The sequence below is a fragment of the Schistocerca nitens genome, chromosome 6 (assembly GCF_023898315.1).
Source record: "Schistocerca nitens isolate TAMUIC-IGC-003100 chromosome 6, iqSchNite1.1, whole genome shotgun sequence".
NCBI lineage: Eukaryota > Metazoa > Arthropoda > Insecta > Orthoptera > Acrididae > Schistocerca > Schistocerca nitens.
The window spans coordinates 372443955-372459337 of NC_064619.1; the positions used below are offsets into that span (position 1 = coordinate 372443955).

Genomic DNA, 15383 nt, shown 5'->3' on the forward strand with positions numbered 1-15383 from the left:
CATTGTACTTACATTCTGGAGGAGCGCTATTGTAATGTCCGTCTGGCTATTCTGGTTCATGGTTCCCGTCGTCTTATAATATCAGCTCAGACGTATTCTATACTGGGTGTATTGCCAAAGCCACAGCTGTCATTTCTCATGTTTTCCCTCAGTAACTGATAGCTCCTATGTTTCCTGATACCCAGCCGGTTTGAAGACTCTTTTCGTACTCAGAACGACTGAAAGACCGAGATTTTCGTTTTAGTTTGGTGCTGCGGACAAGAGGTCTTCCTCGTACTGCTATCTGGACTGGTTGGAGTCTATCAATTTTGTTCACCTGAGCGAGACGTCGTTTAAAAATAGCAGAGACTCCCTAAATGCAAAGTATTCCTCGTGTAAAGACTAAAATCGTGTCGAAACTAAACTTCAGTCACTGTTTGAACTGGAGCAGCCATAACGTTTTAGGTCTAGAAAAGTTAACTACCTTCCGCAATGTTTGTACTCATGAAACCAACATTACGCACGTTTGCTGATTATCTCACTGTTGCACGAAACACCATAATGACACTTCTATTTCACTGCCGGTATCCATCTCGTTTTTAAGGATCGCTAACTGAAAGACTACAGCCATTAAACAACTGTTATAGATGAAGTTTTGTTAACTCGTATATAGGAGATTCTGACGGAACTACCAAACTGCGGAACCATGTTGATAGTTCTACGCCTGATTCACTCCTCTCGTGTAGGTAGCGCTGTAGACGACTAAGTGCCTGATGACCAGTCTTAGTGACATAATTTAGTAATAATTTTATCCACAATATACCCCACAAGTCAACTTACGGAGTGTGGCGGAGAAGACTTCTGGTAACATTGTCTTTCCTTTTCTCCCATGTACGCCCCTGAACAGTGCTTGGGAAGACGACTGTCTATAGACCTTCGAATAAGCTTTAATTTCTCTTTGTCGTCGTGCTCATTTCGCGAGGTGTGCATTGGAGGAAGTAATACGATAGCTGTCTCTTCTTGAGATGTACGCCTCTTAATGTCAACAGCAAATCTCTCAGATATTGTCTGTTATCGAGAAGTGCGTATGGTGGGGAAGTGGCGTTTCCCGGAAGAACGTTACAACTGCCGTACAGAAACACTAGGAAACAGTTCCTCGTCTAGCAGTGGAGCGCAGCGTTCAGTGATATATTTTCCTGTTCGTTTCCTGCATTAGTTTTATTATTTGCTCTTTTCTGTCCCGTGCAGTGTTAACGCATCTAGTGAAAAATACGCCCTCCCTCCTTGCGGCTGTTACTACACTCCAGTATCACCACTGATGTAAACGGCACTCTGTGAAAGGGTCTGTATAATATTCTGAAACACCTGTAGGATCTGCTTGTGATTCAAGTGGGCAGAAGGAGTGGAGACTCGACTGTCAGCTCTTCAGTTTACTGAAAAGCTATCAGCGACTCTTTTGTTTGCCACAGGAGTTTATTGAGCATTTCCGTAACGCTCTCGCCCCTACGATCTCGTGGTTAAATTTGCCGCTCTTTGTTGGATCTCATCTGTCCATTCTATCAATTCAGCTTGGTCGCAGGCAGATGAGAAATACACAGTAATAAAACAATAGTCTTTGAAGCCATTTATTTCGTGGATTTTTCCCGTAATATTCTCCCAATGAATTACAGAATGTTTTCTTGTTCTACGATTTCTTTTGTCTGGTCAATCTACTATGACGGTAGCTCGTAGGTGCTTATGGTTGTTATTGTTTCCACGGAATTTTTCGCCAACAATGTAATCGAAACGTAATAGACTCTTAGCATGTTTATGTACAATACGTTACATTTATTTACTTTCAGGGTTAACTGCCAGTCGCTGCTCCAGTCATACATCCTCCGCAGGTCTTCCCGCAATTCGCGAGTGTTTCAGCGCCACAGTCTTACTACAGCCAACACCATCGTCGGTAAATAGCCTTCTGGAGCTTCCCTCTAGTTCATTAACATATGTTGTAAACAGTGACGGTCCTATCACGCTTCCTTGTGGAACTCTTGATATTACATCTGCCGAGTTCCATCTTCTAGGAAGTTATGACCCCATTCTGAAATCGGCTCCTATACTTGAGAAGCTCGTAATCTGTTCATACAACGACTGTTCAAAGGGGGCTCTGAGCACTATGGGACTCAACTGCTGAGGTCATTAGTCCCCTAGAACTTAGAACTAGTTAAACCTAACTAACCTAAGGACATCACACACATCCATGCCCGAGGCAGGATTCGAACCTGCGACCGTAGCGGTCTCGCGGTTCCAGACTGCAGCGCCAGAACCGCGCGGCCACTTCGGCCGGCTACAACGACTGTACCGGATGCCTTTCGGAAGCCAAAGAACACGGCATCAACCGGGACGTCGATGTCTAAAGCGCTCTGGATTTCATGGCCGAACACAGCGGGAGATGTTTCGCAAGGCCTCCGTTTCCAGAATCCATGTCGATTTTTATAGATATAGGGGCGGTCCAAACTTTTTTTCTGACTGAGGGCGTTGCTGCAGTGTATGCGCAACGTAGCGCGACTGGGATGCGGGTGTATAAGCACCTACATGTAGGTAGGGAATCAGTGTGGCATTCGTGTCTTTCCGACAGATGTGCGGTAAATGCAGAAACGTAAACCATGGAGCCATTATTACGAAATTAGTCCAGACAAAACCAAGCTGCTGCTATTCTTTTCTTGGCTGCCAAAGGACAAAGACCGGTAGACATCCATCGGAGAATGATGTATGTGTATGGGACAGCACGTCTGGCCAAAACCACCATTGTGCATGGTGCGCCAAGTACCGTTCTGGGTGCTGCTGCTTCATGATAACACAGCACGTTCTCATACCGCAAATGTTTGTAAAGCAAAAGTTACGCCAACTCAAGCGGGAGACATTCGAACACACGCCCTGTAGTCCTCATCTCTCCCTATGAGATTGTCACGCCTTACCTGAAAAAGACTTTGAAGGGTCGACGATTCCTGTCGGACAAGAATGAGCAGCACGCAGTTACGAACTTCTACATGCAGCAGGACACGATGTTTTACCAATTGGGCATATTCGGCATGGTGCTTCTAAGTGATGATTGTCTCAATGCTCATGACGATATTGTCTCACTGGCATACCGATTCTGGACTGTATGGCCTTAGAACGGAAATTTCTTGATCTCCCCTTATAAATTTTTCGCTCCCTAAAAATATTGTAATACGTGAGTGTAAAATACGTTCTGTAATTCTACTACAAACTGACTACATCCTATAGGCCTATGATTATGTGTAACTACTAATAGTTAAATTTGGTCAGCTACAGTCAAGAATAGTAAAAAAACAGTTCTGTTACTTTCGTTGTATTACGTTAAAATGTTGTTAAGCTAAGCTTAATTCCTTTGCACTATTTTGCATGCCGCGTCCTTGTGGAGTGGGACGAAATCGTGTGTTGCGTACGGCTTGCAGTTTGACGCGTAAGATATTAAGCCAGTATAGAGAATCACACATTTCTGCTACAGCGAGTGTACTTACCGAGGTTGTGCTTTGGATTACACACTGGAATCGAATTCTTGAGAACGGTTGTTCAGATCCCCGTCCTCCCACCTAGATTTAGGTCTTCGTCCCCTGCCTAAGGCACTCAAGGCAAAAAAAATGGTTCAAATGGCTCTGAGCACTATGGGACTCAACATCTGTGGTCATAAGTCCCCTAGAACTTAGAACTACTTAAACCTAACTAACCTAAGGACATCACACACATCCATGCCCGAGGCAGGATTCGAACCTGCGACCGTAGCAGTCTCGCGGTTCCTGACTGAGCGCCTAGAACCGCTAGACCACCGCGGCCGGCTGCACTCAAGGCAAAAACGAGGAAGGAACCAGTGGATTTCTTCTTCCATCTTTGAGCCAGGCCGCGCGGAATTAGCCGAGCGGTCTTGCCGCTGCAGTCATAGACTGTGCGGCTGGTCCAGGCGGAGGTTCGAGTCCTCCCTCGGGCATGGGTGTGCGTGTTTGTCCTTAGGATAATTTAGGTTACGTAGTGTGTAAGCTTAGCAACTGATGACCTTAGCAATTAAGTCCCATAAGATTTCACACACATTTGAAAATTTTTCTTTGAGCCAGTACGAGCTTGGTTCAGCCTCTACTGACATCGGCGGTACAGTAAACCTTAATTTTCGTTCCTTTTATAGCGAGCGTAAGGAATGTCTAATGACAGCGTTAGGGATCATACGTGGTCGCGGACATAAAAAGTGAATAAGTTTCACGAGATTATCGTTCTGACGTTGTTTCTCTTGTGTTTGATTGCTGGTGGAGAGGCTTTGATTTAATAAAATGGGTACCTAACATGTGTAGTTCACTCTTAATCTCAGTTCGAAGCTTGTCAGTAACTACAGAAATTAGTCGTGAAATTTTATATACATATACAAGGGGCATTCAGTAATTACGCAACTTTTTTTTAAAGCAGGGTTCCGGGTCACCATATTATTCACCACATTTTTGGCCACAAAGCATAATTTTTCAACATAATCTCGTTTCAACGCGACGGCCCTACGTCACCTTATTGGGCCTATATGCCCGCTTGGTGCCACTCTCCTCGTCCACATCGGAGCCAACATCTTGCATCATCAATAACCTTCCCATCATCCACGCACTGTTTCGCACGGAGTGCATCCGTCATTGAGACAGAAAGATGGAAGTCGGAAGGTGCGAGATCCGGGCTGTAAGGTGGATGAAGAAGAACAGTCCAGGGAAGTTTTGTGAGCTCCTCTCGGATGCACAGACTTGTATGAGGCATTAAGTTCTCATGTATGGAGGAGGAGAAGTTTGTTTGAGTTTTTGTAGCGATGAACAAGTTGTTTCTTCAGTTTTCTGTGGGTACCACAATACACTTCAGAATTGATCGTTTGTATCATGAAGGTGGGCGTCAAACACAATGATCCCTTCAAAGTGCCAGAAGACGGTCACCATGATTTTATCGGCTGAGGGTGTGCTTTGAACTTTTTCTTCGTAGGAGAGGTGGTGTGGCGCTACCCGATGGATCGCCATTTTGTATCTGGTTCGAAGTGATGAAACTATGGTTCATCATCTGTGACGATGTTCGACAAATAATTGTAACAATCATTTCTGCACGTTCCAACACTGCGGGAGCACAGCTGCGTGCGGCCGGCCGGCACGTGGAAGATGGGACAAGTTTGGGCGACTTTGTTACGATGATGACAGACGCCCCGCCAAAGATTCACCGTGTTTTTGTTCACTGCCAGGTCTCCGTAGACGTTCTGCAAACGCCTATGAATATCTGCGATACTATGGTTTTCCGCCAAAAAGCTCAATGACAGCTTTCTGTTCGGAACGCGCCTCCGTTACAGACGTCATTTTGAAGGCCCGGTAACTTCCGAAAACTTCATGAAACTGTAGAAGCTTAAGCGGGAATATTCCACTATGTCCCACAACAAATTCCATAGTTTTTCAATGGAAATCGACAGAGCAAAAATCGTGTCGCATTACTTACTGAATGCCTCTCGTATTTTTGTGATGACGATCAATTGACAACTTTCGCAGAATATTATTAACTATTAGTAATGCTGTTTTCAGTATGTGGTTACCATAATAGAGTTTCAGTATACTGTTTAATCGCCATGTACAACAATTTTATTGTATTTACGCCTTGTAAATGGCAGAGCGATTCCCTAGTGAGCTGAGGATTGCTGACTACACGTAACAAATAGCAAATAAAAGGAGGAACTGGAGTAACATTTCAGTTGCGATACTGTTATCCGCTTAGTTACGTAACGAGTTCACGATAAATGTCCATTCAGCTCGGCGCCACGAGCGAGCTCGCCTGATAACCCTCAGGTCCAGTCAGTACCCACTCAAGACGGAAGCATTTGAAACACTACACCATCTCAAGCATAGTCGAACTTTGCTTGCAGCAGTTTTCGTTTGCTCGAAAACGTATAAGGAAATTTAGTTCGGGAGAACCAAGAAAAATTACACTTAAAATGCGAAATGAAGGCAGTACAGTAAGATTTTGGTGCAACAGTCCGATTCGTATAGCAATACCTCATTTAGAGTTTCCAACAGGTGGCACTGTGCTTATCAAGAATTTATATCAGTATTACCTGCCGAAAACGCCGTATGACACACTGCTCACATGCCCGTCTTCTTCCAGAATCAGCTACTTTTTTTAATTTGATTCAAATGTGAGTCTGCAGGTTATTATGTCTATGTACGTGAAATTTGTCAACAAAGGTTTGAGATATGTAAACGTGGTTACAAAGAACTCATTGCATGGAAAGGGGAAAGTATTTTTCTCCAGGATTAACACTTGCCTTTGTTATTTTTTACGAAGATATTGCAGAAACATTCTTTCTTCTAAATGGAACGACACACTGTTTTAAAGACATTGCGATGTCTTAAAATACACTGTTGTGCAAAACTTTAGGACAGAAGTAACTTTCGCATGCCAAGTAACACAGCTCGATTAAACTTGGGACATACTCAGAAAGAAGTGCTACGGTATAGCAGAGAAGGCAACAAGGAAATACGCAGACGAACAGAAATGGCACTTTTGTCCAAAAAACAATAAATACACTGAAGTCACCGCGATTCGTGATAGTCCCCTGGACATTAAAAAGGCGAGACATTGTTCTTATTAGGGTGCGTGGTCACCACAGATGGCAGTGAGCTGCCATGCTGGAGACGTGGTTGGTACGGAGTTCTCGTCGTAGGGCGTTCCATTCCTACACCAGGGCGAGTCGCAACTGCTGGAGGGTCGTTGGTGCATGTGGACGCGCTGTAATATGTCTCCCAACACATCCCGCACGTGCTCTATGGAATCTGAGTCGAGAGAACGGGCAGACCAATCCATTCGCCGAACAGCCTCTTGTTCAAAGAGCTCCTCCACAGGAGCTATCCCATACGATCGCGCATTGTCATCCATGATGTTCCGGCTTAACGATAAGCGCTGGCACGACGATCAAGAACGGAAGAGCAGACGCGGATGTGAGAGGTCAGGCAATAGTACGCTGACGAACCCCTCCCTACGACGACACCAAGACATGTGCGGCCTCTACACGGAGACAATATAAGCGCCGCGCAGCCTAGCTGCGGCTCCAATGTTGATACGTAAAGTAGTTAGTATTTATGTTACCTCGTGCCTGAAACCTGGACTTCCACCGCCGGAGGGTGGTATGGGACTTCAAGTCCCACCGCCACACCTTCAACGTGCACTCCGGTGATGTCTTTGGAATGGCATCATAGTCGAATGGAACACAATGACCATTCAGCAAAACTATAAGACCGTGAGCCACCGGTGACCCTATATATACAGGGTGATCCATTGATCGTGTCCGGGCCAAATATCTCACGAAATAAGCGTCAAACGAAAAAACTACAAAGAACGAAACTTGTCTAGCTTGAAGGGGGAAACCAGATGGCGCTATGGTTGGCCCGCTAGATGGCGCTGCCATAGGTCAAACGGATATCAACGGCGTTTTTTTTAATAGGAACCCTCATTTTTTATTACATATTCGTGTAGTAAGTACAGAAATATGAATGTTTTAGTTGGACCACTTTCTTCGCTTTGTGATAGATGGCGCTGTAATAGTCACAGACATATGGTTCACAATTTTAGTCAAACAGTTGGTAACAGGTAGTATTTTTAAATTAAAATACGGAACGTAGGTACGTTTGTACATTTTATTTCGGTTGTTCCAATGTGATACATGTACCTTTGTGAACTTATTATTTCTGAGAAAGCATGCTGTTACAGTGTGATTACCTGTAAATACCACATTAATGCAATAAATGCTCAAAATGATGTCCGTCAACATCAATGCATTTGGCAATACGTTTAACGACATTCCTCTCAACAGCGAGTAGTTCGCCTTCCGTAAGGTTCGCACATGCATTGACAATGAGCTTACGTATGTTGTCAGGAGTTCTCGGTGGATCACGATAGCAAATATCCTTCAACTTTCCCCACAGAAAGAAATACGGGGACGTCAGTCCCGGTGGACGTGCGGGCCATGGTATGGTGCTTCGACTACCAATCCACCTGTCATGAAATATTCTATTCAATACCGCTTCAACCGCACGCGAGCTATGTGCCGGACGTCCATCATGTTGGAAGTACATAGCCCTTCTGTCATACAGTGAAACATCTTGTAGTAACATCGGTAGAACATTAAGTAGGAAATCAGCATACGTTGCACCATTTAGATTGCCATCGATAAAATGGGGGCCAATTATTCTTCTTCTCATAATGCCGCACCACACATTAACCCGCCAAGGTCCCTGATGTTCCACTTGTCGCAGCCATCGTGGATTTTCCGTTGCCCAATAGTGCAAATTATGCCGGTTTACGTTACCGCTGCTGGTGAATGACGCTTCGTCGCTAAATAGGTTTTTGAGATTCCCGATTCTCGCACAACTTGTCTGCTACTGATGTGCGGATTAGCCCCGACAGCGGCTAAAACACCTAATTGGGCATCATCATTTGTTGCAGGCGACTGAACACTTCCTGTTTCCTTAAATAACCTAAGTATCCGGCGAAGGGTCCGGACACTTGGATGATGTCGTCCAGGATACCGAGCAGCATACATAGCACACGCTCGTTGGGCATTTTGATCACAATAGCCATACATCAACACGATATCGACCTTTTCCGCAATTGGTAAACGGTCCATTTTAACACGGGTAATGTATCACGAAGCAAATACCGTCCGCACTGGTAGAATGTTACGTGTTACCACGTACTTATACGTTTGTGAATATTACAGTGCCATCTATCACAAAGCGAAAAAAGTGCTCCAACTAAAACATTCATATTTCTTTACGTACTACACGAATATGTAATAAAAATAGGGGTTCCTATTTAGAGAAACGCCGTTGATATCCGTTTGACCTGTGGCAGCGGGCCAACCATAGCGCCATCTGGTTTCCCCCTTCAAGCTAGACGAGTTTCGTTCCTTGTAGTTTTTTCGTTTGATCCTTATTTCGTGAGATATTTGGCCACCCTGTATAGCAAAAAAAAAAAAAAAAAAAAAAAAAAAAGCGGCGGCCGGAGTGGGAGACGAGCCGTCATACAAACGCTACAGCAGTGACTTACGAACTGTATTGTTTTGCTTGCAATGAAATTGTCTATACCGCATGACATCGATTATTTGCATGTAGCCATTTGCTTAAGACACACGTGTGTGTATAGGCAGAGTTAAGTATTATGAGTTTAACTTACTGCAGTAAACCCCATTAATGCGATTTGCTTGAATTGTTGTCTAGCGAACCGAGGAAACAGCTTCCTAGGCACCCTATGTTAGACGAGTGAGCAGAACACAATACATAAAAATTAAGCCAGGGCTAAATGGATCCCGGAAAAGACACACATGGGGAAGAACTACAGTACCGCAATAACGTGGACGGGTGAGAGAACCGTATTCAGAGATCTGACGGTCATTACGCCAAAGTAACGTTGTGACTCCGTACACCAGAGCACGTGGAGCATCCGAACGATCATGTTCGAGAGTGCTCCTGGTTGTATTACGTAACCTCATATGGCGAGAGATGGGAACACGTAGGTTTATTTGTGTGAAGTAATTTAATTCACAGCCTGCAGGATTATCACAAATACATGTTAATGGGATTCTGAACCACATACTGGAGAAGCAAACGAGAATTTCAGATATTTATAAGACTTTTATTGAACTGAAAAGATAGAGTGCTTTACCAAATACCAAGGTAGCATATCAACAGTACAAAAATGGCAAACGAAAGCATTAAACGCCACTTATAAAATGTCTGATTTGAACGAGCTAAAAGCTGTCAGTTGTACTTTGTCTGAGCTCAAGAGCAGTCGGCGCACAACCATAGCAATTTCATTGTTGACACGGTAGTGCCGGTACTCGAGAAAGGGGTGGCTCTTCAAGAGACGAACGAAATGCATATGAGGAGGAATTTTTACAGTTGGTTCACGTGAGGTTCTCACTCCTTTCTTGCTATATTTCAATGGTTATTAGCGGTCGCAAACTTAAGTAACGGTAATAGGAAATTATACGACATGAGATGAAGAATTCAGGTATAGGTAAACAAGAGAGGATTAAGAGCTGTGATTGCACATCCAGTACCAATACTGTGTCCGTGTTTCGGTTTTTTATGCAGTTTGGTTGCTGTTTATTGTTACTTAATAAATGGTGGTATGTAGGTGGTCCATATTCAAAAACTCACAAGGTTTTATATCCAAATTTAGCCACTGTTTATTATCTGTGGAATTCAAAAGAGTCTTCGATCCGAAAAATTTTGCTTTATTTTATTTCCGGTTTCGGTCTATGAACTCATCATCAGACGCATCTAGAAAAAAAAAAAGGACGTTGAAATTTACGAACGAGAGCATAACGATAGCGTATAATAACAATGGTAGTAGCATTAACGTTCATGATCTGAAGGCAGCATTAATGTCTTTCAGGAAATTGCAATAAGAGAAAAATTTCAGTCCTAACAAGCTTCGGTTCGAACTCGTTGTCATCATCACCTTCACAATACTATTTCCAATCTAATTAGTTCTGTTTTGGAAATCTCTGCATGAAAATTAGTTGAAACATGCTATACGACAATCGCTGTTTCTTATGTCACGCGCAATAGTTAGCCTTACCATTTGAGCCACTATAAACCGAACACAACTTTCTTTTTATTTCTCTGAGTTCTTTAACTAACTTCTAACATCTTCAGATCAATTGTAGTTGCAGAGCAACCCGACAAACTTTATGTACTGTGTGTAACCTCACTGATTAATATACTTCTTTTCATCGTCTTTCCACTAGCTACTTACCGTCAACATTTATTTCATTTTTAATAACACTTAATATTTAATAACTCGTCTCATACTCAATTAAGAAATGCACCAGCGTCAATTAGTAAAACTAGCATTGTCAGCACTGCACTGGGCGATGACAGTACGCCTCCCAAACAAATTGGCCTCTGTAGACAGTGGTACGCCTACAGCCACGAGAGAGCCTGGGCAGCATAGAGCGGACTCACCGACGTAGGCGTGCGCGGCGGTGGCGGCGGCGAGCAGCGGCACGAGGACGGGCAGCCAGCGCGCTGGTCCGTGCGGCGGCGCCATGGTGCGCCGCGGGCGGCAGCTGGCGCGCGACTGCCCGCCGCCTGCACCCAGCTGCGGACCCACGCCGAGCGCAGCGCCGCTCAGTGCCGCCGTTCGATACGTCGCCGGCGCCAACCGCGGCCGCGGCCGCCTCTCTCCGCGTAGCAGGTTGCCGCCTGCGTTCCTGCACCGCCGCACCCGCCGTCTGCAGCTCGCAAGGGGACCGTACCAACTTCCAGTCACCGGTCTGATTCATATTGACAAGATGTCCAGGGCACGATTAGGACATAAGTAAACAGGAAGACGCAACTGTCAAGCGTTTTCGAGAAAAGCAAACGTGAAAATTTTAGGCCGGATGAAATACAGCGTGACGATTATTGAACTATATGATAAAAATGAAAAAAACGTAAATTACTTACAGACTACAGCGAACATACACTTTATTCTACATGTAAACGTCACAACAAACATTTGCACTTAGGTTATGATATGTTCGATATGCCTGCCATCATCGGCGATGACAAGGCGCAGACGAAAATGAAATTCTGCATGACCCGCTGAGGTGTAGAAACATCGATTCTGTCGCTGACCTCCTGAATGGCTGTTTTCAGCTCACCAATGCTTTTGGGCAATTTTATTTTCACAAGTCCGTCTTGATCACATAGATTTCTTTACACTTTATGACCGGTTTCGGCTTATCGCCATCTTCAGATCGTTAGAATATTCTGATATAAATCATCGTCAAGTTAAACATGTGACGCACATGTATAACTTGACGATGATTTACACCAGAATATTTTAACGATCTGAAGATGGCGATAAGCCGAAACCGGTCATAAAGTGTAAAGAAATCTATGTGATCAAGACGGACTAGTGAAAATAAAAGCGCTTAAGAAAATGATCGCGGACTCATACACAGACTTTATGTCTTCAATTGATAAATGCTTTTGGGGTTATTGCTGTACACCTTGTCTTTAAAGCCCCATAAAAAGGAGTCGCATTGTAAACCCTGACACAGTACTCGTTAAAGCCTGTGCTATGGTAAGTGAGCGGGATTCACCTTATGAGAAAGGATTTTCGCATAGATATCGACCACTTGTACCTGAATGGTGGCAAATCAGACTTACATCCACTCTGTAATAACAATGATACGTCAAGCAAGTTCGAAATGCAATCACACGTCAGGCTGGATCAAAAGCAAACCAGAAGATGCTACCATTGTTACAATAATACGGTCGCCAGACTAATTAGGCATTAACTGAGTTTCTTCCCTGTACATGGTATATATTCAAGCAAAACAACAAGTTGTAACACTGCATAATATAGTAGAATTTTAGAACCAGAAAATCTATTGAACTGATAGTTTCACGTTCTGTACTGATATGGAAAATCACGAATACTTAACACTACACTATAATGTTTACTACAAAACTTTATACTGTCTATTAATCTGATTAAAATCGGGCATAGGCTACCCTAGGAATTGTGCTTTCATGCCACACACAAAATGTCAATTTTGACAAAGATAGAACACTGATAAATTTTGACTTTTACAGTGGCTTTAACTTTTGCTGGTCAGACCAATTTAGAACACTTCAGAATTCAAATGAATGAAGGGGGGACCCTGAAACTGTTATGATCGCTGTATTTAAAAAAATGATTACTGAATATTTATTATTCATTCAAGATTTCCAGTATATAAGTTACTACTCTTTTCATCTTATTTACTGCTCATTTAAATGCCTTTAAATCTGTCTCAAAATAATAAACTTCATTACTATATCAATACTAAAGTTATCTTTCGATTTCGTTAGACCTTCGCTATTCATTTACTGGTTCATTAACAAAACATTTCTTTAAACACCATTCTAATATAGCTAGTTCTGCAAATAATTATTATTAACACAACTTTTAATATTCATTTCGGGTTCAAATGGTTCAAATGGCTCTGAGCACTATGGGACTTAACATCTTAGGTCATCAGTCCCCTAGAACTTAGAACTACTTAAACCGAACTAACCTAAGGACATCACACACATCCATGCCCGAGGCAGGATTCGAACCTGCGACCGTAGCAGTCACGCGGTTCCAGACTGAAGCGCCTAGAAACGCACGGCCACACCGGCCGGCTTCATTTCGGGACACTCGGATTGCACAACGTTTCGAAAGGACCCTGTCTAGGTTAGTTGTGAGGATAATTAAATGATGGAAAAGTTCTGGTAAAATTTAGGTTATTATTGCACCAACCAAACACAGTTCACTGTCTGATCCATACGAATACAGCACTAAAAGTTTCAACCTGCTAGTATCGATGAGGCGGTTGGCGGGTGGCAAGATGGCGAGGCACAGAGCACACATACAACCACAGCTATGGCTCTTGATGTATCGGCACTTTAATTCTTCTTAGCGCCGCAATACTTTTCCATTTAGTGCCTATGGAATTTTGCCATGCTGTGTGGGCGTTGGAACGGCATACCCGAGACTCAGTGAAGCTATGTCTTCCTCGCTCCAGAAGGTGTTGCTGAAACCAGTGCCAAACTCCAACTACTACTGAGCCCGTTGTGCCGTACCCGCACGCATTTTCCCGCGCTCGCCTGCCATCCACCTTTTACCGCTCCCTGACAGACCGAGTATTCATCTGAGGTTTTGCGTTCGACATATCCTAACACATTGCCTACGTAAGGACCAGACGCACAGTTACAATTTTAAACATCTTACAACAGTTTCAACATTTGTTACATTTCAGTTCTATTACAATATTACTTGACATTTGACATAAACATTAATATTCACATTGAAACTTATTTACAGTTTTCTTAACATAATGGCGTGAAACAAAAAGAAATGAAATCATAACATCAATTACACAAGTTTATCGTAAAATCAGATGAAAAGAATTACTTATATGTACAATAGTACAGAGTCGTCGTTGTTACAGCATATATTCAGATCCGGAGAATATGCTGGCCAATCGAGGCCCATGCCAGTGGCCTCTGGGTACCTAAGAGCCAGAATGCGGTCCCCAAAGTGCTCCTTCAGGACATCAAACTCGCTCCCGCTTCGATGGGTTTGAGCTCCGTCTTGTGTGAACCACATCTTGTGGAATTCAGGATCACTTTGGATAATGGGGATGAAATCATCTTTCATAACCTTCCTGTGCCGTTCAGTAGTCAATATGCCATCAAGGAATACCGCACCGATTATTCCGTGACTGGACATTGTACACCACACAGTCACCCGTTGAGGGTGAAGACACTTCTCGATCGCGAAATGCGGATTCTCAGTCCCCCAAATGTGCCAGTTTTGCTTGTTGACGAACCCATCCAAATGAAAGAAGCCTTCGTCGCTAAGCCAAACTATGCATGCGCACACCAATTCCTGTCATACCCCGCGGCCAGCAGTGCAGTTTGGACGTCGTAACGCAAACCGTTCAGAAGTTATTACGGTTTTATTTCATATAGTTCAATAATTGTCACCCTGCACTTGTTGTGGCCGATAACATTCAGTGAGTCCGCACCTGAGTGAGTAAGCGGTTAGTTCCTAACCGCGAGGCCCCTCGACCGTATCTGGTTTTCGATACTTCTTTCTTTTTTTCACTCTCACGTTACTCTCCCAGCAGGCAGTATTAAAGTAATCCCTCCCAAATGCACCCCGACGTTTATTCTGGCAAGCAAGCGAAGAACCTTATAAAACGACTATAAAATTGCGCGTATATCTTCGAACAGAATAGAGAGGCAGGTTCAAGAGAAGACAGCATAAAAATTCAATCAACAGTACAATATCAGTCGTTTGTACCAATATTCGGTGATATGCGTCGACACGCGTCGCACACTGCAACATTGTGTGATGACTGAGATCCGCTTATGAATGCAGACCAGGTTTTTTTGCAATTGACACACTGCAACATCATGTTTTCCTGATTCTGCGATTAGTATCGCAATGATTGCTGCAGTTCTCCTTAGGTCACATATTATACTTGCCATAAATCTAGGTACAATAATATAAATGAAATGACTGTACTGATTTCATCAGATGCTCTCGGGTACCTTTTTTTTTATTTCCAATCTCCTTACGAAAAATGTTTCCTCTTTCTACTCCAGGATAGATATTATGTGAATAATAAATGAATCATTAATATTGATAATTTGCACAGTCATGATAAATATGTTCTTCGAATTACGCAGGAATGAAAAAAAAGCAAGAACGACGAGATTCGATCCATATACCTCGCGTTTATGAAACGACGAGCTTCCTTGCTCGACTAAAAAAAATGGTTCAAATGGCTCTGAGCACTATGGGACTTAACTGCTGAGGTCATC

General features: G+C 43.4%; 1 protein-coding gene across 1 annotated transcript in view; it reads right to left on the reverse strand.

The window, feature by feature from the left end:
* Nucleotides 1–11101, reverse strand: part of LOC126262475 (uncharacterized) — a 505580-nt gene extending 494479 nt beyond the window's left edge. The window contains exon 1 of the mRNA XM_049959139.1: nucleotides 11001–11101. Within this exon, the coding sequence (XP_049815096.1) occupies nucleotides 11001–11085 (85 nt within the window). The 5' untranslated portion in view covers nucleotides 11086–11101. The remainder of the gene's footprint in view (nucleotides 1–11000) is intronic.
* Between the last annotated feature and the right edge of the window lie 4282 nt (nucleotides 11102–15383).